At 38.0% G+C, this 27,919-nt stretch overlaps 1 protein-coding gene across 2 annotated transcripts in view; it reads left to right on the forward strand.

The window, feature by feature from the left end:
- The window catches only part of MPL (MPL proto-oncogene, thrombopoietin receptor), a 427,873-nt gene that overhangs the window by 383,398 nt on the left and 16,556 nt on the right, over nt 1-27,919 (forward strand). For both annotated transcript variants that reach the window (XM_044085406.1, XM_044085407.1), the window contains 3 exons: nt 10,858-11,017; nt 12,083-12,182; nt 22,893-22,983. In XM_044085406.1, coding sequence (XP_043941341.1) covers nt 10,858-11,017; nt 12,083-12,182; nt 22,893-22,983 — 351 coding nt within the window. The remainder of the gene's footprint in view (nt 1-10,857; nt 11,018-12,082; nt 12,183-22,892; nt 22,984-27,919) is intronic.

The following is a 27,919-nucleotide window of genomic DNA, read 5'->3' on the forward strand; positions in this document are numbered from 1 at the left end:
GCTAGCACCAGTCACTGAATCCCCAAATGACTTGGCCATCATGCAGGAAGGTTTGTCCTAAATAAATAACCAGTGCCAACGTCATGGACTGAAACTAAATGCCAAAAAATGTATTATTCTATCCTGTGAGAAGTCATCTACCCAGCAGAACTACCACATTGACAAGACACCACTAAGAGTTAACCCAGTTCTGAACTGGGGAACGTATGTGGACAGTGACCTAACTTTTGACTAACATGTGTCCATAGTTATATAAGGTCCTTCTATAATGCACAGCTTATAAACAAAGGGATTGTGTCTAGATCTGGGGATGTCACTGTCTCTCTTTACTCAGCCCTCATTAAGCCAGTCATTGAGTATAATGCCCCCTTTGGCATGCATCTGTCCAGACAAATGCAACAACTAGAACGCACACAGAGATATCTTACTAAAAGGATAGAAGGCCTAAACAACATGTCCTACATGGTCTGACTCAAAGTCCTGTCGTTATACTTGGTAAATCCTACATACTACTAAGAGGTAACCTACGTCTGGCATACAAGGCATCCTCTGACCTAATACTTACTGTACATTAGCAAGTCAAATGGCATCAGAAATACTCAGTCTAAGGACCTAAACATCTTCTGCAACATCAACAGAGCAGTTTGGAGGGACAGGTATACCTCTCTGGAATAGACTTCCCAGCCACATAAAACAAAATTCTTCCCTGTCCATATCCAAGCGCACCTTGGATCCATGGATAGGAAATAAAGTTACTCCAGAGCTGCCCCCTGTACTACTAATGGACAAAGGCAGTACCTAAATGTTTTATCTCATGCATGGGTCCCCCCAAATTATGTATGGTATGATCCCAGTTGTTTTCATTAGGGGTAATATATAATTATCGACCATGAGATAGGTAAGGCCTATCTCTAACCAAATAGGATAGGTTCATTCAAGCACAAAAAGGGAAATTGGTTAGGCTTACAATGACCCCACAAGGGCAACTAGCCTAGTACTTACCTTTGAACCTATAAAAAGCAAATCTGAAACAATTTAGTAGACAGACCATTACCTAAGTGCAATAATATCCTCCGGGTTAGATGTTAGTGAAGAAATAACATCCTTCTGGGGATATAAAGGCCCTCTGCCTGTGGTATGAGCCTCACAACACCTCTGAGTGGGCATTATTTTCCAAGTTATACCCACCCTTTCAGGCATTATTGCTTACTTACACACTGATGTCAAAGACAGGCTAAACACATGCCCCTACCTGCAACAATTATATTAACTTCAAAAAAGGTTCCACTTGACTACATATGGCATTGTTAACATTTAAAATTGACCCAATTCGCTAACACAAAACAACCAGCTGCTCATTCCACAGAAAAGCAAACTGTGACTTGGAAACCATGCACAGCTTTAGATTAGTAACATTTAAATGAATGGCAACAAGTTTAGTACAGATGAGCTACACATGCTTTCAAATGGGATTTGGACATAATTAACACAATGTCTTCACTTTATATAACTCGTAACTCTCCATATCTCTCTGGATCATGTTGTCTCGCCTCTTTGTTGCTCTAGCTCTGTCATATTGCCAGCTAATGATACCACAGGCATGTGTTGCATGTTTTGTTTTTCTTTCTCTTAAATAAGATCACTGAAAGCAATCATTACAATCTTAGATCTTGGAGAGGAAATACACAAACTTCAAACTCTATACACAAGAGATCCTTTTCAGTTATCTGTGTTGATGCATACTACAGCCTTCATACTTATGCACACACACACACACACACACACACATATTCACATATACAATCATACATACACAGTGCTACGGTTATGAATTTGGGGGTCTGCAACAAATTTCAATATGAAGCTTCCTAATACAGACTCTACTAACCCAATATGATGATGCCACCCTCCATCACACCATCCATAATCAACCTTGCCCAATTACCCCCCATCTACCTTTGTGCATCTGTATGGCAAGAGCCTTCTAATATAATTGTGGTACTTTGCCTTCTTTATACCTCTTAACTTACTGGTGGAGGAGGTTTGAGTCATTGCAAGACCTTGCATAAATTCCACTTCTGCATGAGGTTGATCCTAGTAAAGCTGTGGACATAAATCCTTGATATAAAGTGGTTATATAAGGAGAGAGTACAATCTACCAGTACATTTGACACTGTTTTCTGTTTAAAACTGCAAAGGTAACATCTAAAAATAAAATGATACTTGCACTGAGAAGAGAAGGAGGCTGGCAGTTAACAGCCTGACTAACAATGCCCTTAAGTTATGTTTTTGGAATTGAATTGTAGTTTCATAAAGCATTGCTAAGCACAGTCCAGGAGGTGACTGAAGCCAACCCTGGACTACAGGAGGCAGCTTGTTAACAGTTTAAAGCCATAATACTCTGCACTAACTGAAAAGAAGGAGGTGAAATACTTAGCAGCCATTAATGGGGGGGGGGAGAAAAGTGAGAGAGAACACTGAGTAAAGAGTTACAAAACAAAGGGGAACATGGCCTGCTACAAACAGTACAGTGATATGCCACCACACACAGTAGACAACTAAGACAACAGTGCATAATGTAGAAAGCCAGACAGTGAAACCATGTCTAGGAAATGGGATCATTATTCATGGACTAGAGATATTCACCTACTCCCCATATCAACAGTACAAAAAGTACATTCTATAGAATGAGGGGTGTACTGGTATGCAAAAGATGGGCACATACTGTTTTGCACTAAATTAACCTTTTCAGCGCTTAATTGCTGAAAACATAGTTTTGATCTAAGAACTGTTAACATCTGAATGGAAAAAGGAGATTTTACCAAAAAGGGATGACTGCCACAGAACAGAAAATAGGGAAGAAGGGGCTGGAATTTGTTGGAAAAACCTGGCAAAGAACTATGATATTGGGAGCAAATAACTAGAGAGGGAAAAGTAATAGAGTGAGATGAGGCTAAGCAGAAGTCTGGACTGCAGGTTAGAGACTGCCTTCCCATACATAGAATTAAATGGGTTTGCAGCAACACTGCATGCAGAATAACGTTCAGGGTAATTAAGGTTTAAGGGAAGGCAGGAATTGCATGGTGTATATAATGATGGAGTGTACAACAATTATTATAAAGAATGAAAGAAACATATATGCAATGTAAATGCATGAAAAAACATTACATAGTTTGTTTTCTTTCATGCTAATGAATGTGTGCTGATATCTTAAGTGATAATTTAATAAAGGTGTTTAAAAAAAAAAGAAATCTGTTGGGCAAGAGGCTTTTAAAATCACCTGAAATATTTGACAGTACTGAGGTCTGTGGTTAATTTTAGCCCAAGTCTGCTACATAAACTTACTGTGAAACTGTGACTTGTTATTCAGATCCATCTTGGTTATTTATTTTTTATTAATGATAAACATATAGTTTTAAATTAGTTCCAGTTATTAAGACCTGTTTTCCATACCAAGTTACCAAACACCATGTCAATATCAAAAAAGAATGAATCCTAAAAGCAGCACGTGTCTATAATGCACAAAATGTGGAACTAATTTTATGCTGTATCCAGAGAAGAAAAAAGTCCAACAGGCTGGTAAAGACCGTTCTAACAACAATGTACTTGAAATTATATCAAAAAGAAAGAACCATCACCACAGCTCAAATAAAACCAAAACTTTTAATAAAAAAATGAAGGCAACCAAAAATACAAGGAAAGTGCTTTCACAATCCTCAGCCTTTTTCTTCAGACCTATTAAACAGCGTTACACCTGAACAAATTTAACAGTCAAGGCAACCACTTATTTGCTTTGAAGTAAAATTACCTGAAAAAGAGAGAAAACACAGTATATGCTGAAGAAGACTAATGTTGGAGTGGGCGTGCCTTCAGCACTGGTTTAAGAGAAACTCTCTTATTAATACCTGGGTGTCTATCTGGATTTAGATAAATAATCCACTTCTGTTCCCTCATTTCAGTAAAATTCTTCAAAACACCACCTCCTATGTTAGGACTAAGTAACTCTAGAGCCATGGACTTAAATGTATGTCTGTCTCATATCAGAAACATGTGTGTGTGCATTACCTAGTTTCTTATTCTTAATATCTGTCATATGCTCTAAAATGCTATCTTTAAAAAGCCTGTTTGTTTTACCTACATAGAATACAAAACACTCTACACAAAAAGCAAAATATATAAGATTCTGCATTGTACAAACAGCATAAAAGGATGTCTCTATTACAAAACCTTGTGTAGGATGCATGAAAGTGCACCCTGTATAGACAAACTTGCAAGCCTTACATCTCCTGCAGATAAAGGTACTTGAATGCTGTGATAACAGTGCATAGTCCTTCTTGGTATTCTTATAACAAAGTTGTCACTTAATGGACATGCTACTTCTAAAACTAAATTGCGGTTTAACACTTACAATCTGTTTCAGCTTGTCATCTACACACAAAATTACCAGGTTTTTCTTTACTATATCACAAATCGTATTCACATTACTAGAATAAGTTAAAGTTAATCTAGCATCACTACTGGTAGTATATATCGGTCTTGTATCTGAGATGTTTATGGGCATTAGAAAAATATGGTCTCCCTATAGTCTGTCTTCTAGATTTTAGACTATTTATACAGTCATCTAGGTCTTTCTCATCACAGCCCCTTCCAAGAATATTCTTCTTTAACTCTAGCAGTGCTTGTTCCATAACTAAATCTTCACTGTGTAGCCTCATAATCCTCAAAACTTGTCCCTTCACTACATTCCTGGATATATGGCAGGGGTGCATACTTGTCTTATGCAAGCAACAATTAATTCCTCTTTCATTTTTTTAAACATACTGTAACCTGATCATTAATTTAAACAAGATTCTAGAAATTCAACTTGAGAGCAAAGCTCAAAAGATGAATTTCTTTAATCCATTTCTAGAATATATTAGCAAACAGTTATGATCAGTGATTCAATCATAATTCCTTGCAGTAGAGAAAACTTTAGCTCCCTTGAAGTTCTACAAACTAGAGAAAAAAGACAACAGCCATAAGCTAAGTGTAAAGCTGATGGACTAACACTTTTAAAGCTATGAAACATTTCAGTCTGATTTTTTGTATGACAGCTTGAAGTGTTTTAGAGGTTTTAAAGTTTTTACCATTTCCTGCTGCTGTTGCATAGTAGATGATTATCAACACTGGAGCATAACATCTCTTTTAATATCTCTGAAAGGTGGATAACAAAACATGTTATGCACTTGTTTGGCATTGGGGAGATACATAAAAAGGTTATCTTTTTCCTGGCTTTGGACTGTAATCAGTATATCCCATGTTCAAGGATATTATTTAAACACTTCTGGCATAAGAAGGGGATAAATGCATTACAGTTGAATTACTCAATTATCTGGATTGCTAGTAAGAAACAGAGATGAGAAACCAATTTCCATAGTCTAGAACACAGTCATGCATTAGGGCAAAAGGGTTAACTACCACAGGAGTAAAGTGTTCACCCTTTAATGCATACCATCTTTTTAAAGCCAGTATTAGATGTGCAGTCAAACCTGAATGCTGCAGCACCCCATATGTGATCTACATTGTAGCAAGCAGCTTGCTACAGTCAAAGTATTTTCCTTTTTGTTTTGTGGCTAAACTATCTGTAGCAACTGCTTGCAACAGTGTAGTAAGCAGTTTATTACAGATTTAAAAGTACAAAAATGCATTTTTAAAGTAAAATCTGAGAGTTGTAGTGTTTTGTGCAGGTATAAACTGTAGCAACTGCTTGCTATATTTGTGGCAAGTAGTTTGGTACAATTTAATTGAAAAAAAGAATTTGTTCTATTTTTATTTAAAATGTGAGGCTAGAGGGTCAGGGCAGAGTGCAGTAATGGGACTTGATTAGCTCCTACATTTCAGGAGCCTCAGGTACCTTATTTTGCTGTTGAAGAGCTGGGACGGGAGGTAAGGTACAAAGAACAGGCTTTTTTTTTTTTGCTCTTCTTTTGAAAAGCTGAGGCAGGAAGTTGGGGGAGTGTATCTGGCCAATTGACTGGTTGGTATGCCAATACAAGGAGCATCTGTTTTGTTAATACTAAAATATGAAGTAGGAGGGCCAGTGGAAGGGTGCAGAAACAGGACCTGATTGGTATTTTAGGGGCGCAAGGCACCTGATCATGGACTTTTTTTGTTGTTGTTCTTTACGTAAAGAGATGAGTGGTAGGGAGCTACTTTGTGGGACTGGCACAGGATGCTGGTTGAGACAACTACACCTCTGCATTCATGAAAACATGCTTTATCTACTCACATTTCATTTCAGTGACCAGCAAAACCTGGGAGGAAAGTTATGGAAAGTCATCATTATATCATCAGTCCTCACGTCTTCCAATTTTTCTACGAAAGTTCTGGCTACTATATCAACTCTCACCACTTCTCTCAATTCACTGCCTCTCTTCTACCTTCTTCCACAATCATTCCTGACTGTTGCAGGTTTTCCCTCGTGCAATCCATCACTGGGGATAACTTTGCAATCTGTATTCTATCCCCATTACCCTTTCTTTACTAGGAAGAAGTCTACCTGATTTGTATGTTGACCACTCTTGTATGTGATCTTGTGACTTTGTGCGTCTTGGTGAACCATATGTTGGCCACCATCAAGCCATTTGCCAGTCAGAAGTCAAGAATGATCTCTCCTTCTTTATTCCTGTTGCCCCACTCCTTGGACCTGGGCAGCCCACCTGTCCTCCCTTACTCATGTGTGTTAACCCTAACCATACCCCTGCCATTAAGCCCCTATGCTCTACCTTAGTAATGATTTCTAACCCTAACCCTGCTTCTGCCCCTAACTCTAATATGCCTCAATTTAAAAATGTACCCTTTCCATAACACTATCAGTATTCAGGCCAAATTGAGCTGAATGTGGTCAGGTTATGGGTAGTGCATCTGAAAACGAAATGCGTTTCCTTTTTCAATATACTGATTCTTGCTTTTTTTTTGTTCAATAAAATGAATGGTTGACATATCATGGTACATGTTTGGATGTCAACCATTCATTATAGAATCATATATGATATACATATCATCAGTAAAAAGTTCATTTCATCGAAGTGAAAAAGTCAGTATGTGTGATTGAAATTCAGCTGATCACACATACCAGCTTTTTTTTTGTCTGTGCAAGATTGTCATACAACAGGATAGAGAAATTTGCCCTTTCTCTACGATAAGGCTACCTTGGAGTTGGCATATATAATTAACTAGCCTCCCTGCAAAATATGCCTTAAAGTTTTTTTTTTTTTTTTTTTCCAGTAGCCTGTATTTTTGAGCAATCGTGCTCAACTAGTTTAAATTTGATGTTTTGCTTGGTTGATTAAGCAATATATAACCATATGTTGACACATATACACACACGAGTACATTGTGAATTATCAAAATGTCAGACACAAAAGATCAACAAAAGCATTTCAACACTCACTATATCGAACACCCAAGAGATCATAAAATGAAAATAATTTCCTTTTACAATCTTTAAACCAAAACCCTACCATAACATTCAGACCTACTTTTGACTGAGCAGTGTTTGTGGTACAAATTTTTTTTTTTTTTAAGATAAAGTTTATGGCCAGAGTTAGTGGCAAGGGCAAGGTTAACGTTATGTTTAACATGCATTACTAAAGTGAGCACAGGGCCTTCATAAGGAACCTTCCAGCGATGTAATATGCACCACTTTTGGTAAACAGTGCGTCAGCAGTCCATATTACTCTGTTAAATATTCAACAGTGCTTATCATTCTGCCACCATTTTCCTGCAGTTATTTCAAACTTGGTTTAACAATTCTTTCACTTACTTTTCTCAGGGTGAATCCTGTGTTTCTTGCTCTCTGTTTCAGGGTGTGACAAAGATAAGCCTCTGACTCAGACCAACATTCATAGAATAACTCAACTGTACAGATTTTCGCAGAATGTCTAGATTTGTGCCTCACATTTTTGGTGTGTTCCTCCTAAAATCAGGAGTGGCCTTAGGTCAACTGGTGCCCTAGGCAAAAGGGCTTCACGGCGCCCCACACCACACCACCTGGTGCCCACATCCTGGTCTACCTACACCAAATAAATACTGGAAAAGTGCCCCTAATAGAGCAGCGCCCTAGGCGGCCGCCTAGTTGGCCTATGCCTAAGGCCGGCCATGCCTAAAATCTGTACTTTTCTGGCAAATATTTGAGGATTGAAGTCATTAAATAATGACAAACACTTGAGTTTAAGATTCTAAATCCTTCAGGAAATTCATGCTAATGCAAAACCTATTATTTTATCAACTTTCTAAGTTTGTAAGAGCAATATTTAAAATATGTCCCTATTTGTCCCCCATCATTTTAGGCTTTGTCCAGATTTTTTGCTCTAAGAGGTTGAGAGGTAGCCAACAGTACTTCTTGCTAAGGTTTGCTTTCCCACCCCCTTTCAATATGTATTTATTTAGAATGCACCAGTTTTTTAGCTTCAGAGTAACTCAGTAGCCTTTTCATACTGTCTCAATGTAGTCATTCATAGCAAAATCATATTTTACCAAGTAACGATTTCTCAGTGAGGACGTCAGTGCCCTTTCTGGAGGTGGGTGTGGTAACAAATGGAGAGCAGAAGCCTTACAAGTGAATAATCTAATTCACTGAGTAGTAACACTTGCAGGCAAAGATGCAGGAAGACAAAGTGTTGCAGTTTGATGTATTTTTGGTCAAATTTTGCTCACAATAAACCATCAGTGTAGGAGTTTCCTGAAATAATGGATCAAGCTCCTCTTCAATGGTCTGTGCAGTCCATCAATCATGCACTAGAAAACTGTGTTTAAAGCAGGAAATGAAAATCTTTTCTGACTATAAGAAAAATGTCATCAGTGGACTAGAAACTGTCATATAAATTGTTGTGCATAGATATGTGAAGCATGTTTAACTGAATTTGATTTCTGTTTGTGTTACTAAAGTGGTCACAGTAGTTCAAGGATGCACAGGTTGTGTAGTAGTACCTAGTACGTTCCATATACCTGTGTGTGTAGTAGTACCTAGTACGTTCCATATACCTGTGTGTGTAGTAGTACCTAGTACGTTCCATATACCTGTGTTTGTAGTAGTACCTAGTACGTTCCATATACCTGTGTGTGTAGTAGTACCTAGTACGTTCCATATACCTGTGTGTGTAGTAGTACCTAGTACGTTCCATATACCTGTGTTTGTAGTAGTACCAAGTAAGTTCCATATACCTGTGTGTGTAGTAGTACCTAGTACGTTCCATATACCTGTGTTTGTAGTAGTACCTAGTACGTTCCATATACCTGTGTGTGTAGTAGTACCTAGTACGTTCCATATACCTGTGTGTGTAGTAGTACCTAGTACGTTCCATATACCTGTGTTTGTAGTAGTACCTAGTATGTTCCATATACCTGTGTGTGTAGTAGTACCTAGTATGTTCCATATACCTGTGTGTGTAGTAGTACCTAGTACGTTCCATATACCTGTGTTTGTAGTAGTACCTAGTATGTTCCATATACCTGTGTTTGTAGTAGTACCTAGTACGTTCCATATACCTGTGTGTGTAGTAGTACCTAGTACGTTCCATATACCTGTGTTTGTAGTAGTACCAAGTAAGTTCCATATACCTGTGTGTAGTAGTACCTAGTACGTCCCATATACCTGTGTGTGTAGTAGTACCTAGTACGTTCCATATACCTGTGTTTGTAGTAGTACCTAGTATGTTCCATATACCTGTGTGTGTAGTAGTACCTAGTATGTTCCATATACCTGTGTGTGTAGTAGTACCTAGTACGTTCCATATACCTGTGTTTGTAGTAGTACCTAGTATGTTCCATATACCTGTGTTTGTAGTAGTACCTAGTACGTTCCATATACCTGTGTTTGTAGTAGTACCAAGTAAGTTCCATATACCTGTGTGTAGTAGTACCTAGTACGTCCCATATACCTGTATGCATGTTTGCATAATCAAAACAAGTACCACTGTTTGAAAGCATGTGCTATCATACAGAAAACATAGCTAAAATTTGCAAATGCACAGCTGATCCCTACTGCTGTACATATGAGACCATAGATATTTTACAGTTGCATGTATCACTATACACCTGTGTATCACTTGCCTTTTCTATACAGGGACTGTACTTTGAAATCTCTGGTGCAACTATGTGTTTCTCTCTCATCTGACAGTGAAATGCCTGTTAAACATTGCTATAACATATAGACCTAATACCTACTTCGCTTTGACAGATTAATGTTACAAGACTAGAAAATGATTTTCTCTTTGGCGCACTCCACCAGAATGGTGAAGTCTTATTGGGATGAGGGGAGCCTGGGTATAGGAAACATTTGTTGGAAGACATTGTTCACCAGGTGAGTACAGCTGATGACCATGCTTGCAAAATGCAGGCCTGCTGCTACAATGATACAGACGTGCAGGACGGTACATTATGGTGGGACATGCATATTGAGGCTGCAAGGCATGCCATGGATGGTGGCCATCCCAAAACCATTGACAGGTACATGGGAATTTCTAGTGTCTTTGGGTGGCTGTCATTTCAACCATTGGATAGCAGATAGGAGTAATGGTTTTAAGAGACAGGGCTGCAATACTGCAGTGTTATGACAACCTGATATCAGTCATTATCCTAAGGGAGGAGATGATGAAGGCTGTTAGGAAATAGCACACTCTACAAGCATCCTACACCTTATATCTTTTTTTTTTTGCATCACTTGTGAACAGAGAACATTTGAAAGTCACACCTCCAGCATTTTGTCATAATTAATTGATCAGTCACACAGTGTGTGTGATCAACAATGTTACTGCCACATGTAATAACTGTATTGTGTACTAACATTTATTCTTCACCCTACTCCCTGTAATTTAGCTCCTGCAAATACAGCAATCTGTTACACAAAAGACACTTGATATGGTTCCCAGCAAAACATATGTTATCCAAGTCAGGGCCAAACCAAATGGCAATAAATATAATGGCTTCTGGAGCAGCTGGTCCGATAGCATCTCATTAACAGACATGTCCATCTCTGGTAAGTGTCACTTGGTACCTCTATCTTATTGCTTACTAGTAAACTGTTAATTCAAGTGGAAAACCAAGAATATTTATTTTTTATAGGTGGCTAATTTTTAAGATAGCAATAAAACATATTTGTTTGCAACACAAGAGTTGCAAAATATGATGGCTGCAAATCTAAAGCTACTCTTGGGTAGAAGCAATAAAAAGCATTTAATAATTCAGTTTCCCTAGTGTGCAAGTAAAAGGCATATTTGTCCTTTATCATTCCTTTCCAGTGGTTGTGTATTTCTATAGCTATTTCAGAAAGGTGTATGCATTATTTGCTTGCTTATTTATTCATTTGTTGACTGGACTGTCAGTGACTGAGGACATTTCTTTAGACTAAGCACCCTAGGTTGCTGAAGAGCCACAGTCACCGTCACTGACTTTGGCAAATAAGATTTGCAAGCTCTAACACACTTAACACTGCCTCACAGACAGCAACCAGAAACAAAGTGCAACTCTGATCTTGTAACAGCTTTGATATGCTTCGCACTGTTACGCATAAAAGCTACGGCAGTATGAAGCATAGTTTCAGCTGGAAACTTTTTTTTTTCCTGCGGTTGCTGCTGCTTATGCTCTAGCATGAGACGGGAGTATAACACTCTGAAAGCTGCTTAAAACTTTATGCAACTTTCTTATGCCAGAAAGGTGCTTGACAAGGTTGTCTTTTTTTTCCAAATTTCAGAGCATAATTGTCTGTGTATCACATAACCATTTGTTAAAAAATTATTCTGCACTTTACAATAAAGTTGGTCATAATGCCATCCATGTGAATTCTAGTTTTATGTCTAATACACTAAGAAAGCTGCTTCTACGTTATTTGATGCAGAACAGCAAAATGGAATGATAATGGAATAACCTAATGATGAAGCAGGCATATTCTAGGGCAAATAATTGACTCTTAGTAGATTCAATGAGAATGCACCAAACAATGCATTTCTATCACAGCTACAGGACCAAAAGTACAAATGGTAAAGTACAAAACAATTAGTACTCACAATGTTATCTATCTTTTCACTTGTTCATTCTCTTCCAGATGGAATTTCTGGGTTATCAGTTGTGATGATTGTGGTTGCTGGCAGTCTCATCTTAGTGTTGACAGCACTCAGCAGATGTTACTTTCCATTTCTTTTCAGGTATGATCATTTACAAAATACACCTATTCCTATATACTACATGTATGCCAAGTTAAGAGTAAATCCAGAAAAGTAAGGAAGTGCGAATCAGATTTTCAATCATTCATTATTATTTGAAATGTGTGAATGTATCATTGAATTGTTCTGGAAACAGATATTTGCCTTTACACAAATGTATTTATGTCAGCGTCATTTGCCAATGTTTCTAGTTTCCAGCAATAATTTAGGGCTATGTACTCACAATCATGAACACCACTTTCAGAATGGGGCTACATCTCTACTCTTCTCTCACTCTGATCGTTTGAAATGACCTGACATATTACCAGATTACGAGTTTTCTTTGTTTTGCTGACAAGTTCAGTTGCACTAGACTTGCAGCCAGTTTTCAGGTGCGACCCAAGGGTGGTAGTCATACTGACTAGGGGAAATTTCAGCACGGCATGATGAAAAAAACTGCCCTACTCTTTTTTCAGTAAGTGGCATGATGTATTTTGCATCTCCCTTAGATACTAAAACTTAGGAAGATGACACTTTAGTTTAGAACCTCTTCTGAAAAACAGCACCTTATATAACAATGCAGTATCGGTAACGGAAAAATGAATCCAAGCACCTCGGGTGGGAATATAATCTAAAATGTTTTGATCTTCCAGCATGAAAAAACAGCTATGCTACCGTTTGAGCTACAGTCAGTGATCTGCTGACATTATTCTCCCTGTAGAAGTAGACATACATGTCCTTCATGTTCAAAATGCATCTTCACCTTCCTCAGCCAGAGGTTCCATTTTTTGGAGGTTTTCAGTCACCCAGTGTACTACGTTTCGTAAAGTATAGCCAATAATCAAAGCAGAATATCTATACTTTAGTGAAAGACAGCATCTTCATAGAGTATTATAGAACTGAGGTTCGTTCTCCATTAAGAGATGATGAACCTGAGTTGTTGCCTAGATGGATTCAAGCAGTTTTAAGCAGTCTACTTCTCCCACAACCATTACATCAGACATTAGAAATAAGCATTATAATCTTTATATTTGCAGTAGTGATGTGCTTCTTACACTAGAGAACCATCTTATGCTTGGTGAGCAGACTATTACCTCTCATAACCATTTGCTGTGAGTTAGCCTGCAGTCCATTCCTCTGTGGGAGAATCAGGACTGCTTCCACCTCTAGTGGCAACTTCATCCTGTATTCCATTTGCTTCCACAAGCATTTGAACTGGTTTTCCCTCATTTCCCTTGACATTTCTACCTAATCCCTAACTTAGAAGGGGTCCCACTGATGATTACTCTTACAGCTGTGTATATGTTTGTAAGGTGCTGCTGAATGGACAGCAAAAATGGAAGCATGGCTCAGTAGCAGGGACATGGCCATAGTATTAATCCTGTGCTATACAGGTTACAAATACCTTATCTGTTTAAAAACTATTTTGATTCTTTAGTTGACATGCTAGGTTTCTGTGATTCTTCTAATTTATTAAGTGAATGTTATTACCATTTGAAATAAGGCTATATTTTATGTATCCTAGATGAATAGCATTAGAAGATCTGTGCCATGGCATCCACCTCCTTGCCTGAGCCATGTGATAATGCTGAAAAAATATGGGTGGGCTAACATAGATGTTGTACTGCAAAAAAATATCAAGGTCAACACTTTGGTGATCCAGACAGCTCTGTGTAGTCAAGGTCAGATGACTGTATGTCTGCAACACGTCAATACTTTGGATGACTCAGCAGACTGCTCTAAAGGCATAGTATGAAACCACAATAAATGTACTAGGGATCACTGTCAGGCCTTTAAAATGCTATAGCATAAAGCAGAGGAAGTCAAAAATCGACCCTGATAATGGCAGAATGGTAGATGATAAAACTCTACAACACAGCCAATGCAGATTCAGGTAGTGGCCCAGGTGCTCTAGAAGCCAGTCATGGAGGAAGAAGAGTGAAGAGGTGTGGCCTCCTCATCTCTCCCAGAGCAAAGTTGTGAGGCCTGTTACATTACATATCTCCTGATAATGAATCCCTGGTGGATGAAATGGAAGCAGGCCACTCGTGATAAAAAGGTGGGAATGCCTAAGGGTTTGTGTTAGCTGTGTAATTGGATGAAGCGCTGCACTGCATTTCCCTCCACTGAGTGCTTATGCAGCATATTGGAGACCTCAGGGTAAGCATGAAGAATCCCTTGATGTCTGCCTGGATGATGACTGTGCCCCAACTGTTTCTTGCCCAGTATGAAACAAATGGGCAGTCACTGAAGTTGACCAGAAGGTTAGCAGGCATGCAAAACACAAAAATCAACCCTAAGTATGACTCACATGACGCAAGACTGAGTAGTGGTTCAGTTACCAAATGAGCCATTAAGCTCCATGGGACCAGATGGTGTCCCAGGCTGTGTCATACGCAAGCTCCAAAAGGAATTAACTCTACATCTTAATACCCTGTTCAGTCTCGGCCTCTCCACAGGATATGTTCCCATAGAAGGGCGCACAGCAACGGTGGTCCCGCTACACAAGGGTGGGGCCACAAATGACCCTGGAAATGACCGACCAATAAGCCTGACCAGTCTGATCTGTAAGGCTATGGAACGAATCATTATGGAACTCATAAATGGAGAGATTGAGAACCTCCAGTCGCTGGACCCCACACAGTTCGGCTTTGTCAAGGGCAGATCATGCCTCCTGAACCTGGTGGATTTCTTTGAGACAGTTACTCAGGCTATAGATAAGGGAAAGGAGGTACACATGGCTTACCTTGACCTTGCTAAAGCATTTGATACCATTCCCCATTCAGGTATTATTGATAAGCTCACCAGCCTGGGCATAAACCCTTACGTCACAAGATGGATCGCAAACTGGCTTTCAGACAGATCCCATAAAGTAAGAGTAGCGAGATCTATGTCTAAATCCAGACCAGTAATGAGTGGTGTGCCTCAGGGCTCTGTCCTGGGGCCCCTCCTGTTTGGCATATACTTCTCAGAAGTACAGGCAAGCACGGAAGGGCTGTGGCTGACTAAGTTTGTGGACGGCTGCAAACTGGGTGCTATAATAGAGTCTCCGGCTGACATGAAGATCCTCCAGAAGGGCCTAAATGAGACTGATGCATGGTGTCAAAGCCATGGTCTCAAGCTAAATGCAAAAAAATGCGTAGCAATCCCCTTTGGAAAAAACAGAGTACCCGCAAACTACAACATGGGAGGTAATCCCCTGAAATCTGAAGAAGAAATAAGGGATCTAGGGACCCAAGTAGATAGTCAGCTTTCCTTTGATAACCATGTTGCCAAAGTGGTTAGAAAATCCTATGTGACCCATCTGATCATGAAAGGGTTCACATCAAGATCTAAGGATGTAATGGTGCCCCTCTACTCTTCCCTCATCAGACCCATTATTGAGTACAATGCACCAATTGGAATGTACCTAGCTAGACATCTCCAGCAGCTGGAGAGACCACAGAGGTACCTAACCAAGAGGATTACTGGCATCAAACAGTTGCCCTATGCAGCATGATTGAAAAAGCTAAGACTGTTCTCTATTGCATGCCGCTTTTTCAGAGGCGATCTCTGTCTAACGTACAGAGCCATGTCCAACCCAGAATTGTTGAACATGCTTCATCTTAGCAAAACCAAATCTACTTGAGCTACACGCTCTAGGGATATAAACCTCAACACAACAATGAATAGAACATGCTGGAGGGATAGATTCCCTTCGCAGAGACTTCTCTTACTATGGAACAGGGTCCCGATCTACATGAGACAGAGCCCCTCACTATCACTCTTCAAGAGGAACACTGATGAGTGGATGGGTAACAGAAAGTTCACACCGGGGATCACACCAACAGCACTACTAGATAGGGGTCAAGGGTACTAGCTGCTAGTACAAGGGTCTAGGGAACTATTAAAGGGGCGGTGAATACCACACAACCTGGCTGGGCTAATATATGCCTTCGGGCAGATAGCCCAGTATCAACCTATGAACCTATAAGGGAGGATGGGACTGAGTGACAAACACTAGCTCTCCCATCCAGGGGGCTGGAAGATGGTTTGGTCTGCCTTACTGTCAGCACATTTAGGAGGATCAGGTGCATAACAGGCAGTGCTATGGACTGGTAGCTTATGCTTGTCCTTACTTTACCAAGCCACTTAGGATGGCCTTCAAAGGATGCTGTTACAGGACTGCAAACATGTCAGATAAAAGACATACAAGGCCCTTGTAGTGACATAAATTTGTACACCAGCCACCAAAGGGGCAAGGGTTAAGTTACTTAAAAAATGCCCTTTAGCTCTGCATCATAATGACACAGGCTAGTGAGGTCATGTGGCTGTGTAGTTCTGCCGGTTATAAACATAGGGAAAGTCCATCCTAAAACATTCAGCTGGCCCTTGTCTTGAGGTTTAAGTTAGATCATTAGACTACCAGGATAAGGACATGCACCACCCCTTGTGCAGAGTGGAAAATGAATGTGGTGTAGGGTACAATACTCCTCCATGTCTGCCAAAATGATGGCTCCCTCCAGTCAGCTCTCACCTTGTCTAGTGATTCCCCTCTACCAGATGAGGAATGAATGGGTTCAAGACCAGTGGGATGGAGACTGATACCCAGTGGGCAGAGAGGCAAAAAACACCTACAAAAAAAAAAGGTTCAGTAGAATATGTTGTGCTTTTGCTGGGTTGGAATATCAGAAGACAGTGAGCCTGTAATTTTTCTAGATGATTTTAAAGTCTTTCAAACTGCCAAACGGAAATTCTGGTGGACATATCCCACTACATTATACCCTAAAACAGTGGTAATCAAAAATTATGGCAAACAGCTGTGTCATTTTGTTGTTAAACTTCTCAGTTTTAAGCACAAAGATACTCATATGGCTAAAGCAAAGCAAACAGACTCTATTTGATGATCAGGTGATGCTAACTATGAATTAGCTTGTTTATGTATGAGGAGGAAATCTTTTACCCTTGTGATCAGGAGACTGACAGATGTGCTATAAATATTAGTTCAGATATCCTGCCTCATTGTTTCTTGTCAAGGGTCAGAAGGAACACATTTTTGACTCAGAGAATGAAGCAGAGGCTTATTTGAGCATGTCAGAGTCTGTTCTCCTGTAAGTTAGGCTAGGTTGGGATATATTAGCGATGTTAGGGGTTACTAATTCATTTATGAGTCCATATTGCATGTAGACCTTACTGGGGGAACCAGACAGAACAAACTAAATGTATTGTGCCATAAGACTAGATGTTAGCCATAGTGTTTCCCTTGAATAAAGGTAGTTCTAGGAAGAAGCCAGGTAACTATAAATCTAGTAGTCTTGCTTCCCTTCTGAGGTAAGTTATGGAAGAGGTTTTCTATGGCAGGTTGATACACTTCTCAAACACTAATTTTCTGACCATTGAGTAATGGATATAGTTTCGCACAGCAGAAATGTACTAGTCCAAGGAGGAGGACACGAAGAGGACATTGGTGTATGTGACAACACTGTAATCATGTAAAACAAAAGAGGTACAAAAGCACTGTGATGCAAAAGTGTGCAGTGAATACTGGAATAAAATGGGCTGGACTGGAACAGACTAGTCTGGGATAGACTGGAAAGGAGTGGAGTGGGCTAGACTGAAAACTTCTCTCCAATCGTTAGTAGAGAGTGGCTGAAAGAGAGGAAGATGTCAGGAGCACTTCTACTACACTTTACTAAGCACTCTTTTAAAAAGTTAGTAAGCAGCGGCATCTTAAGGAAGGGGTCAGTGCTGGGACCAGTCCTGTTGGATATATATGTTTTGAGAAAAGGTAAGCTTATCTGCTGATGATATGAAGATTGGTGCTGTAGTCAGAAATAGGGAGGCCATTTTTTTCAGAAAGATCTGAGAAGGTTCACAGTACAACTAGACAGTTGGCAGTTGATTTAATGTAATAAAGAGTAAGGTTATGGACTTTGGAAGAGAATCCCATAAAAAAAATTATAGGATTAAGGAATGACTCCAAGCACAACAGAGGAGGAAAAGGAATTGACATCGTAGTCATCCCTAAACTGAATCACTCTGTGTAATGTGAATGGGCCATCAGGAACATCACTAATATGTTGTTGTTGTGCCTTTCGGCTTTTTCCCGGTTAGGGGTCGACACAGCAGAACTCCGGTCTGCTAATGAGTGGTAGTTGATTTTTAAGTGCCGAGTTACCAGCCCTGATGCACAACCTTCAACGAAGGTACGCCCATTCATGCATGTCTCCATGCAGAAGACGCTCTAGCTGAGAATCGAACCGGACATCATCTTACTGTGAGGCGACAACGCTACCGCAGCACCACCACCGCAGTTAGGGTGCTTAAAGAAGAAAGGGGATTCCAGAAATGCTAAATCATCCTTCCATGATCTACAATAAGCATAAAAGGGATCCTAATTACATTGCACATTACAAATACAGCTGATGAAAAGTTACTACAAGGAGACATGAAGAACTATCCAAATACTGGCAGATCAAATTACTGTTTGAATAGTATTTAGTCAAGGATATCCATATATTCTATTCATAAAGATAACCTGGAACAAATAGTAAGGAGCCCAACCAAGGGCATTAATGTTTTAGACTGCAGTCACTAGGAATATTTCTGGTCCTCCCCAGAGATTATTATGTCAGGCATATAGTCACACCATGACACTGGTACACTTAGTCTTAGATTAAAGAAGCCATATCCACTAACAAGTCTACATGCTTGAGATTTCTTATTTAATAATTATGATAAAATTAAAGCTATACTAAATAACTATGGATGGGTTATATTACTTAAAGCAGATAAGCAACAACTGAGATAGTAAATGAATTCTATCACATGATGAATGATTACATAGCCAAATTAGCACCAATAAGAGTTTATTTTTTATTTATTTATATTTATTTACTGGGCTATTGCAGTGATCTCAATGGACCAGGTGAATAGGATCACATAAGAAATGAACAAAACTTATTTACAGATACAAGGATACGCTAACAACAATATATATATATATATATATATATATATATATATATATATATATATATATACATATTTACAGATGCAACAATATTCTACAACATTTAATTCAAGAAGCAATGTCAAAACATGGATGGAAAAGCAGAGCTGTATGGAAAAGATGTAGCCATAATGACCAAGATAGCTTATGCTACAGGAATAGCAGCTATAGAATGATATTGAAGTTATACCAATAAATTCAAAAACAAATTATTTTTGTGGAGCTTTGACATCAGCAAAATACATAGATGAACAAGGCACTACATAGCCTGTAAGAAATCCCATCTGACAAATTCTGACATTAGATGAAACAAAATATGAGGCACTATAAAAAGAACTAGCAAAATGTTCAAAATTAAGCTATGAAACAAACTTAGTGAAAATTGCACTCCAATGTCTCAACCGCTAAGAACAAGAAATCTGGAGAAAGCTTATAACAGTAGTGGGACAAAGGCCCAAAAATAAGGACAAATTGTAAATATTGCTCTTATAAACTCAGGACGTTGCTAGGATAACCGTATTAGTGGTAGAATGCATTCCCTAAAGGATATGAAGTCTGAAACTCAAATCTATGCCATTATTCAATTATTTCAATTCTCAGTGATTTGCCAGAAAACCTTACATTCTATCAGGAATAGACCAAAAATATGAAACAAAAAATCTGGACATTCAGTGAAAATCTGGACAGCTGAGAGGTATGACTCCAACATGTGTGTGGCCAAGGTCTGCATACTATTCATCTTGGGGATTATATAGTAACATCTTTGTTGTTTGCAGGTGATTTTGTTGAGTTGTTTTCCAACAGTGACCATTTGGTTAAGTTTATTGGCTATTCAGTTATTAACCTCAACTGGAACACATTGTAAAGAATAAACATTCTGTTGTCAAATATATTTATTTTCCAGTTAAGCTGTTTCTGAGCTCCTCACCCATGTCATTTAGCTTACCTCCCTGCAAGGTTTCATCTGGAAAGTTAAGCCATAAACAATCTGTTGCTTCTTCTTATTTATTTTGTTTACAGAGATAGACTGGACACAAGGCACCTTTTCAGCAGAAACCTGGAGAGAAAAATTCCACACAAAATACATACATTAAGTTTGCAAATGTTTGCAGCAAGAAAGAAGAGTATAATACTAACAAAACCAATATAAACACCTTCCAGTTAATGTTAGAAGACAAAAAGTGAATGTTATAAAAATGAGCTGGTAGTCTTAACTATTAAACCAAAAGAGAAAAGAAATAAAATACCTTCAATATTAAGTACAGCTAAGTAGAGCTGCTGCAGTACTGAAACATTATTTGCATTGTAAATTATACAGATATGGCTATAAGCCTTTATTAATCAGCAACAATGGAGAAAGACAGTGAGATAAGTGTGAGCAACTGCAGTACAGTGTACATTATTAACATTATTCTTCAGTGAGGTTTGCATATTTTTAAAATTTTAAACTATTTATGAGGTTTGAACTTTATGTTTAGTATTCAACATCTTTATACTATGAAACTAGAAACAAATATTGCAACTAGATGTCTTTAAATTAGGTTGATTACCTGGTTGATAAATAAATCTAACAAGGAATTCAAATATTTGTAAGAAATAATTATAAAAATCATTTGAGAAATGATAACCTAGAAGAAATCAGGGGTGTAAAAGTCTTACTGTTTGTCAGAAGTAGCATATCTGTTGCATAATTAACTAAATGTTATGCCACAAATCAATTAAGGTAAGAGAATTTATTAATGATCATTTGATGGTAGGGCCTATGCGTTTAATTATTTTAATTTATTAGCAGTATATGTATACCTTTTTTGTAGTAAGCACAAACAGCACATTTACTGTCCATCAGTGTAGGAAACAATATTGTTAAAGTTATACAGGTAGTCTGTACCTTTACTCAATGACGACACTGAGACAGTTCTGCTGTTACGACATTCATTTACTGCGCACAAGGTTTACATCTAGCTTAACAATGAAAGGTATATACTTCATTCCATACTTCAGCTTAGAATAATCAAAGTCTCTGATACAAAAGAAAAAGTCCCAGTCTTTATAGTCTCGTTTCTGCCTGCTTCAGCAGTTTTGAGAATTTGCCAGAATAATAACTCTTTCCTTTCAAGCTGGTTTGCTGACAGTTTGTTTTCCATATATTAAACATTCTGTTCCTGAAGAATAACTCCTTTCGTCCTTGGCCTATCTTGCATATCATATTGACGAGATACAGCTGCATACAACAGTTCATCTTGACCTGCTTGTAGATAATAAATTTCACAAGCTGCATAGTTTATAAAAGATAAAATATTTTACTTCTGATTCTTATTAACAATGAATGCCAAGCTATATGTTTTTGCGAAGGTAGCTGAATTCAAGCTGAGTGTACTCTACACACTGAAATGCAGAACATTTTTTACATTTTCAGAAAAAATCCACTGAAATCCATTTTAATCTGTTCTTTTACTCTCACAAATATCAATACTTAAAACCTCTAGGTTTATGACCTTTGACCAAATGTGAATATAATAAGTCTCTACAATTTTACTATAGTAAAACATTCCGAGAAAGTTGGAAGCATCAATATCTTCTCACTGCAAATATCTACAACATCTCTAGACCACAGTTCCCAAGCCTTACTAACACTGGAGATTGATTGTGGAACCCACATGGTACACATACATTATTACTTCATACTAAGTGCCATGATGATGAAAAGTGCAACAGAAAAATAATGTTTTGTTTATGTGACAGATTGTCAGCATGACCTGTACATTTGACAAACATACTAGTAACACCACAAGGCACTGCTATCATTTCCCCACTTAATACAGCTAAATGAGCATATTTATGAACATCATAATAAACTTTTATCTAATTTACTTCTTCTTATAAATCCAGCATACCCCCATGTCTCTCTCTCTCTCTCTCTCTCTCTCTCTCTGTCTCCATTGTACCCTACAAAAAAGGCCAGAAGATTTACTACAGAAGCCAATTGTCTTTGCTGGAGATCTTTTGCTGGAAGATGCAATTAAATTAGGGGGTGTATATCATTTTATCAAATTGCTATTCAGCAAATAGCAATTCATCGAACCACTATTTATCGAACTGCAAATCTCTCCCAGGGTAAGGAAGAACTTGGCCAACACCACATCTTTGCCCTGTTCCCCACTGTAGTGCAATCTCAGAGTTGGTGTATACAGTTAGGGGAGTGGGGGTGGCACAGGCCCCCACAATGGGGGATGTGGGGGGCAAAGCCCCCCACTTGGGTGGGTTTGTGTTCCAGTGTGCCTTTGGCAAAGCTTCCTTACCCTGGGAAAGATTTTGTCATTTGCTGAAATGATGTTTAATAAATAGTTATATATTGTATATAACCAAATAAAAACTTGATTACTATACTGCTGCTATAATGAATATCAATTTTCAAATTTCTTCTCAGTGGCCACATTATCCAAAATGATGAACAGACACAGAACACATTTGTAAAACAGAAGTATAAACATATCACAAAATGTTCAACTACAGTAACTGTTCAGACACTTTATACAGTTTGAAATGCATATTTTCTGATGTTTGAGATATAAGATGCATATGCTAAGATTTATCACATTAAAGCACAAAATTGTTAGTTATCTTTGTGTGTGTTATTATAATATGTTTGATTTATGCATTAGAACAATTACAACCCATCATTGTTAATTAAAAAGCCATCAGCTCTGTACTTGTATCTGCAGGAAGATCAAAGAGAAAATTTGGCCTCCCGTACCAGACCTGGACAAAGTACTAGAAGGCATCCTTTTGGAAATTAGCAAGAAGCAATTCCAGGTAAACTATTCCACTAATAATTATGGCCATTAAATGAGTACATAAAACTTTCAACATTCTCATTCTGTGCTCCGTACTTCATTTAACTGCAGAATGCATTTTGTGTTTTTCTTTTCTTTTTTATTATTTTATGTTCCCCAAAAACATTAACATATTTAGTAATGTTATTAAAGTCAAAACTAGACAAACATTTTTGCTGACTGCAATCTCTTAGGTAGATGACATCTAGAAGCATTTCAACCCATCTTGCAGCATGTGCTGTCACCTGAAAGACCCTATCTGAGGAAGGGAAACCTCATGTTTAAGTAAATATCAGCATCTCACAAGAGTTGTTTGTGTTGAATATGAGATTGTGAGCATAAGGTAGTTCTTACACTGCCTGAATATATCAGGTTTTAAGAGACTAGTAACAGAAGGGGCACAAACAAGCTGAACTTCCATTATTGCACAGTAATTTGGAAGTTAATAAAAATAAAGAAAACTGCTCCCCACATGCCCTCTGCTAATTATGTATACTAACTCCAAACTCACACAATCCCCGGGGAAGGGGAATATGCCCCTTGTTTGGCAATTATCTTTTATCAGACAAATGTTGACATCTGGTCCACTTCAGAATGTCAAAACCAGAGATCATCAAGATGAAATAAACAAAAACCCAGTTCATCGACAGGCCGGATCAACGATGATCTCCCCAGGCTAAGTAATCACTCAGTCAACACCACACAAAACCTAAACCGTACCATTCTAAACCCAGTCAGGTAGGAGTTTATGCCCCCACACCCATCCTAACTAAATATACCAACTCTGAGATAGCACTACAGTTGGGAAAAGGGCAAAGTTCACCTTCATGGCCAAGAGGTTACTTACCCTGGGAAGATCTTCATTGATCCGGACTGTTGATGAACTGGGTTTTCATATATTTCATCTCGATGATGTGGTCTTCAGTCATCTCAGGTTTCAATGTTCTCAGGTAGACCCACACACACACACACACACACACACATATATATATATATATATATATATAGATATAGATATAGATATAGATATTTATTATATTTATTATTCTTTTTCTTAGCTTATTTACTTTTATGAGTACTGTTCTTCACTATTGTCATGAAAATCAAGACAGTTTCAAAGTGTACAACATTTGTTTTGCTGAGGCAAATGCTTGGATGGTATTTTTTGCTGTTTGTTGCAATGACTTAATTTCCTACTACCTAATTTATCCTTATTGCACATTATGCTATGCTTCCTATATGGGGACTTAGAATGCAACAAATCATTGCATTTCACCAAGTTAGAGATGACTGTGCACATTTCCGCACACAGACTATATTTAGTATAGTAATGAATTGATGCATATATTGAAGATACTACACAGACTGACCATGCTTTTTGAAGGCATATAACGAATATACACCATCCAGGGCAAGCTCAAGAAAATGGAGTTAATCAGAGCTGTAGCAAGAGAATTTGGTAATGTGAGCAGCACACATATTTTCTAGATCCCTATCTATAAGCAGCTTGTAAACTGTCAAAAATTTAAATAACAATTTAACAGTTTGCACACTTTCATTAAGTGATCACAGTGTAGGACATACAGACAGTTTACAGGTGGACTATCAAGCAACCACAATAATGATCACTTAATAAAAGTTTATAAGCAGGTGAACTTTTTTCAGAATCCATCACCCCTACAAGTTGGTGCCAGGGGCAGTAATTTGCCTCACCCATATTAAAGCACTAGAGTAGCTCACAATCAGTCTTCACAGGCTCAGTTCAGACAGCCAACAAGCAAATGAAAAGCATATAATCTTATATTTTCATTAGGCTTATGATTCCTCTGTCAAATATGGAACAGGCAATATTATCCAAAATAAATTATCTGCTCTTCTTGGTTCTTGCCTCCTGATTTGCAGCTTCAACAATGACCATCCAGCACACATGGTTTTCACCAATAGGAAGCATCAATTGGTTTTCCATATGGAAAACAACTTCACATGTGAAGAATGGTGCAGGAATGACTGCAGTACTATTAACTTTAAAAATGTAGTCATTTGTGACCTTTCATGTGGAACTGACAGCAGTATTTCATAACAGTGTAAATTCTCCAGGTCATAGCTGTATTCTAGATTTACATGAACATCTGTATTTCTTTCCCTCTAATTTCCAGGTAAAATATTTTAGATAACTATACGATTCAATACCACTGGCTGACACTGCTATATACCCCATCTCATTACCTGTTTGGTAGACACTACATCCAAAGATGGTTACTGTAAAACATTATGCATTTTCACACTATGCTTCAGGCCTTTCACTGAGTATATACACTCTGAGAAACTATTTATCCTTGGTCTCGCATCAGACCAGTCATTAATGAGTAATGCAACATATTCAGCTCATGTTTTAGTTCTACAAAAACTAGATGTAAACTGTGTTAACTTATATATTTATTGCTTTGTCTTTGATGATCATTATGTGCTGTTAACCACCTAGTATTCCCAGGTCCCCCCGGAAAGGTGTATTTGTGTTCAGTGGGCTTACTGAGTTAACAAAATAAAAATCTGAAGCTGCAAATTTAATACTATGAATAAATACAAGTCAAAGGTTATGATATCACAAGGACAACTCACTCAGAAAATGTACATAAACTGCAATAAACGTGAATCTAACAGAGTGTTACAGCACAATTATAAGTAACTGTAGGAAAGAGAGAGAGATGATTCAGGGTCATTAAGGACATACGGAAAATACACAAAATAGCTAGATACCATGAAAATAACCAAACAAGTGAACCATTTCTATTAGCTACTAATCAAGATCACAGAGAGAAAAATATGAAGGGAAGGATCTAGTTCAAAGAGAACAGAATGGAGGGATGATAATTTTTGTGATGGTGCAATGATGAACATATATGTCCTTCACTTGTCCTATGAACAAATGTTTAAAACTGTGCATATATATATAGAGAGAGAGTGTGTGTGAGTGAGCAAGCAAGGAAACAATACTGATTTCTTCCTAAAGAAGGGAGATTAGTTAAATCTTTACCATTCCATGGGGCAAAACTCATGTAATCAAAAAGAATAAGCTCTTTATTTTTTAAAAAATCAAAACCTTAGATAGTGGCACTGAGAGAGTTACATTCAAATGATTAAGAATGTGGTGCATTGTGAAGAAATTAGACACTATTTGTGCTAGCATGTCTGGCTGAGTTTTGGACATAATTTCAGATTAACCTGTGTACTATATGCCAACCTGACTAGCTATGTTATTGTAAATAATTTTGTGCATGTTGATTTATAATCTCTTTGCATGGAATGTTTTAAAGACATGAACAGTGTTCTTTACATTTCTAACTGTGCGTGTTTGTGAAGAAAGATTCTAAAGGCAAACTGTATCAGATTCAGCTGATCTGCAGATGATGTCTTCGGAATGATGACAGTTACTATGTGTTACGGTCAGAAGCTGAAAGATAGAAAAGAACTTTAGAAATCAGTGTTGGTTGATTTTCAAAATAAAAAATGAAAACTAGAACAGTTTTGACAGTCTAGGCTATAAAAGAGCCTGCTGACGTCTGACGTCAGCTGTCAGTTACAGAAGTTAATTGTCAGTTAACAGCTAGTTGTGAGTTGTTCACAGATGTACTGTGCAGTGGATACCGAAAAGGACTCACCAAGACCTGTAAGCCTGCCTTTGCTCTGTTGTAGTGATTTAGTTTAGATCAGAGACAGTGTTCTATAGTCATATAGGAAACATAACTAATCAGATCAGTTAGAATTTTTCTGAATGTTGGATTTATATCCTACAGTATTGATTTCATTTTCCTGGTGATTGAGTTCTGTTTCCTTTTTTGGAAATTACTGTTTTATATTTTAATCATTTTGCTCAATATTAAATAGTGTTATATTATTTTTATTAACTTGCATTGTGGCTGGTCAATCAGTGTTTTCTTTAGTGATTTGAGAGTGCTTATAATTGCCTTGAAAACTTCCCAGGCCACTTCGAAAGCCTGGCTGCTTAGGTCATTTACTACTATTTGTTTTAATATCTAATTTTCATAATTGGACACTCTCTTAGAAGGGGATGAAGACACTCTGATTGGTGGCAGCATTACTGTATTATTTTGGGGAAGGGACACAGCTGGAAATCTCTGTCAGGCTTCTCAGAAGTGTTTGGAAGTGTGAGATTTAATTTATTTAAGTGTGAGTGCATCAGAGGTCAAACTGGGACACATTGCTCTGAAGTATGTAATAAGGAGTTGCATTAGGGGAGGACAGAAGAAACAATCCAGTCCCAAGTCATAGAGTTTGTTCCTGTTGTGCTCTTGGGGGAAATTGTGAAATATTACTCCTGTTTAAGTGATGGTCTTCTGTTGGTGTCAGTTGTGAGGATTGAAGGTCCTTAGTTACTGACCCAGTAAGGGACATCACATTGTGGCAGTTCAGTGGGATATTAACTGGACATCATATTAAATAATGAAAGGTTATTGATTGTAGGGAGTGTGCTCATCATGGGGTAAGAAGAGAGGAGTAGCATCCAATGATTTCAAGCATATGTCACTTGTAAGTATAGGATAGTTTGTTAGATAAGAATGGATGTTATGTCAGTAATGTGTCAACAGTCAGCCTTGATCGGGGTCCACATCTCTAACCTCCTTAAGTATATGAGATAAGGTCTTCTAAAGATGGGAGCTGTACTCATCCTGTGCTGAAGCATTAGAGTCATGGATCTGTCCAGTTGCTGACCTAACCTCCCAAGTCAGTTTACCACCAACTGATGAACATCTGGGTCTTCTTTGACTTACCAAACATATATTTTCCAATTCCCTACCTTCAAACCATATGTTCCCATGCTCAGTTTGACTATCATACATTAACAAAAGAAAGTCTAAAATGTAAAGTGATTTTTCAGGAGACTACAGTCCCAACCC

The sequence above is a fragment of the Protopterus annectens genome, chromosome 10.part0 (genome assembly GCF_019279795.1).
Source record: "Protopterus annectens isolate FY-2018-M chromosome 10.part0, PAN1.0, whole genome shotgun sequence".
Lineage (NCBI taxonomy): Eukaryota > Metazoa > Chordata > Ceratodontiformes > Protopteridae > Protopterus > Protopterus annectens.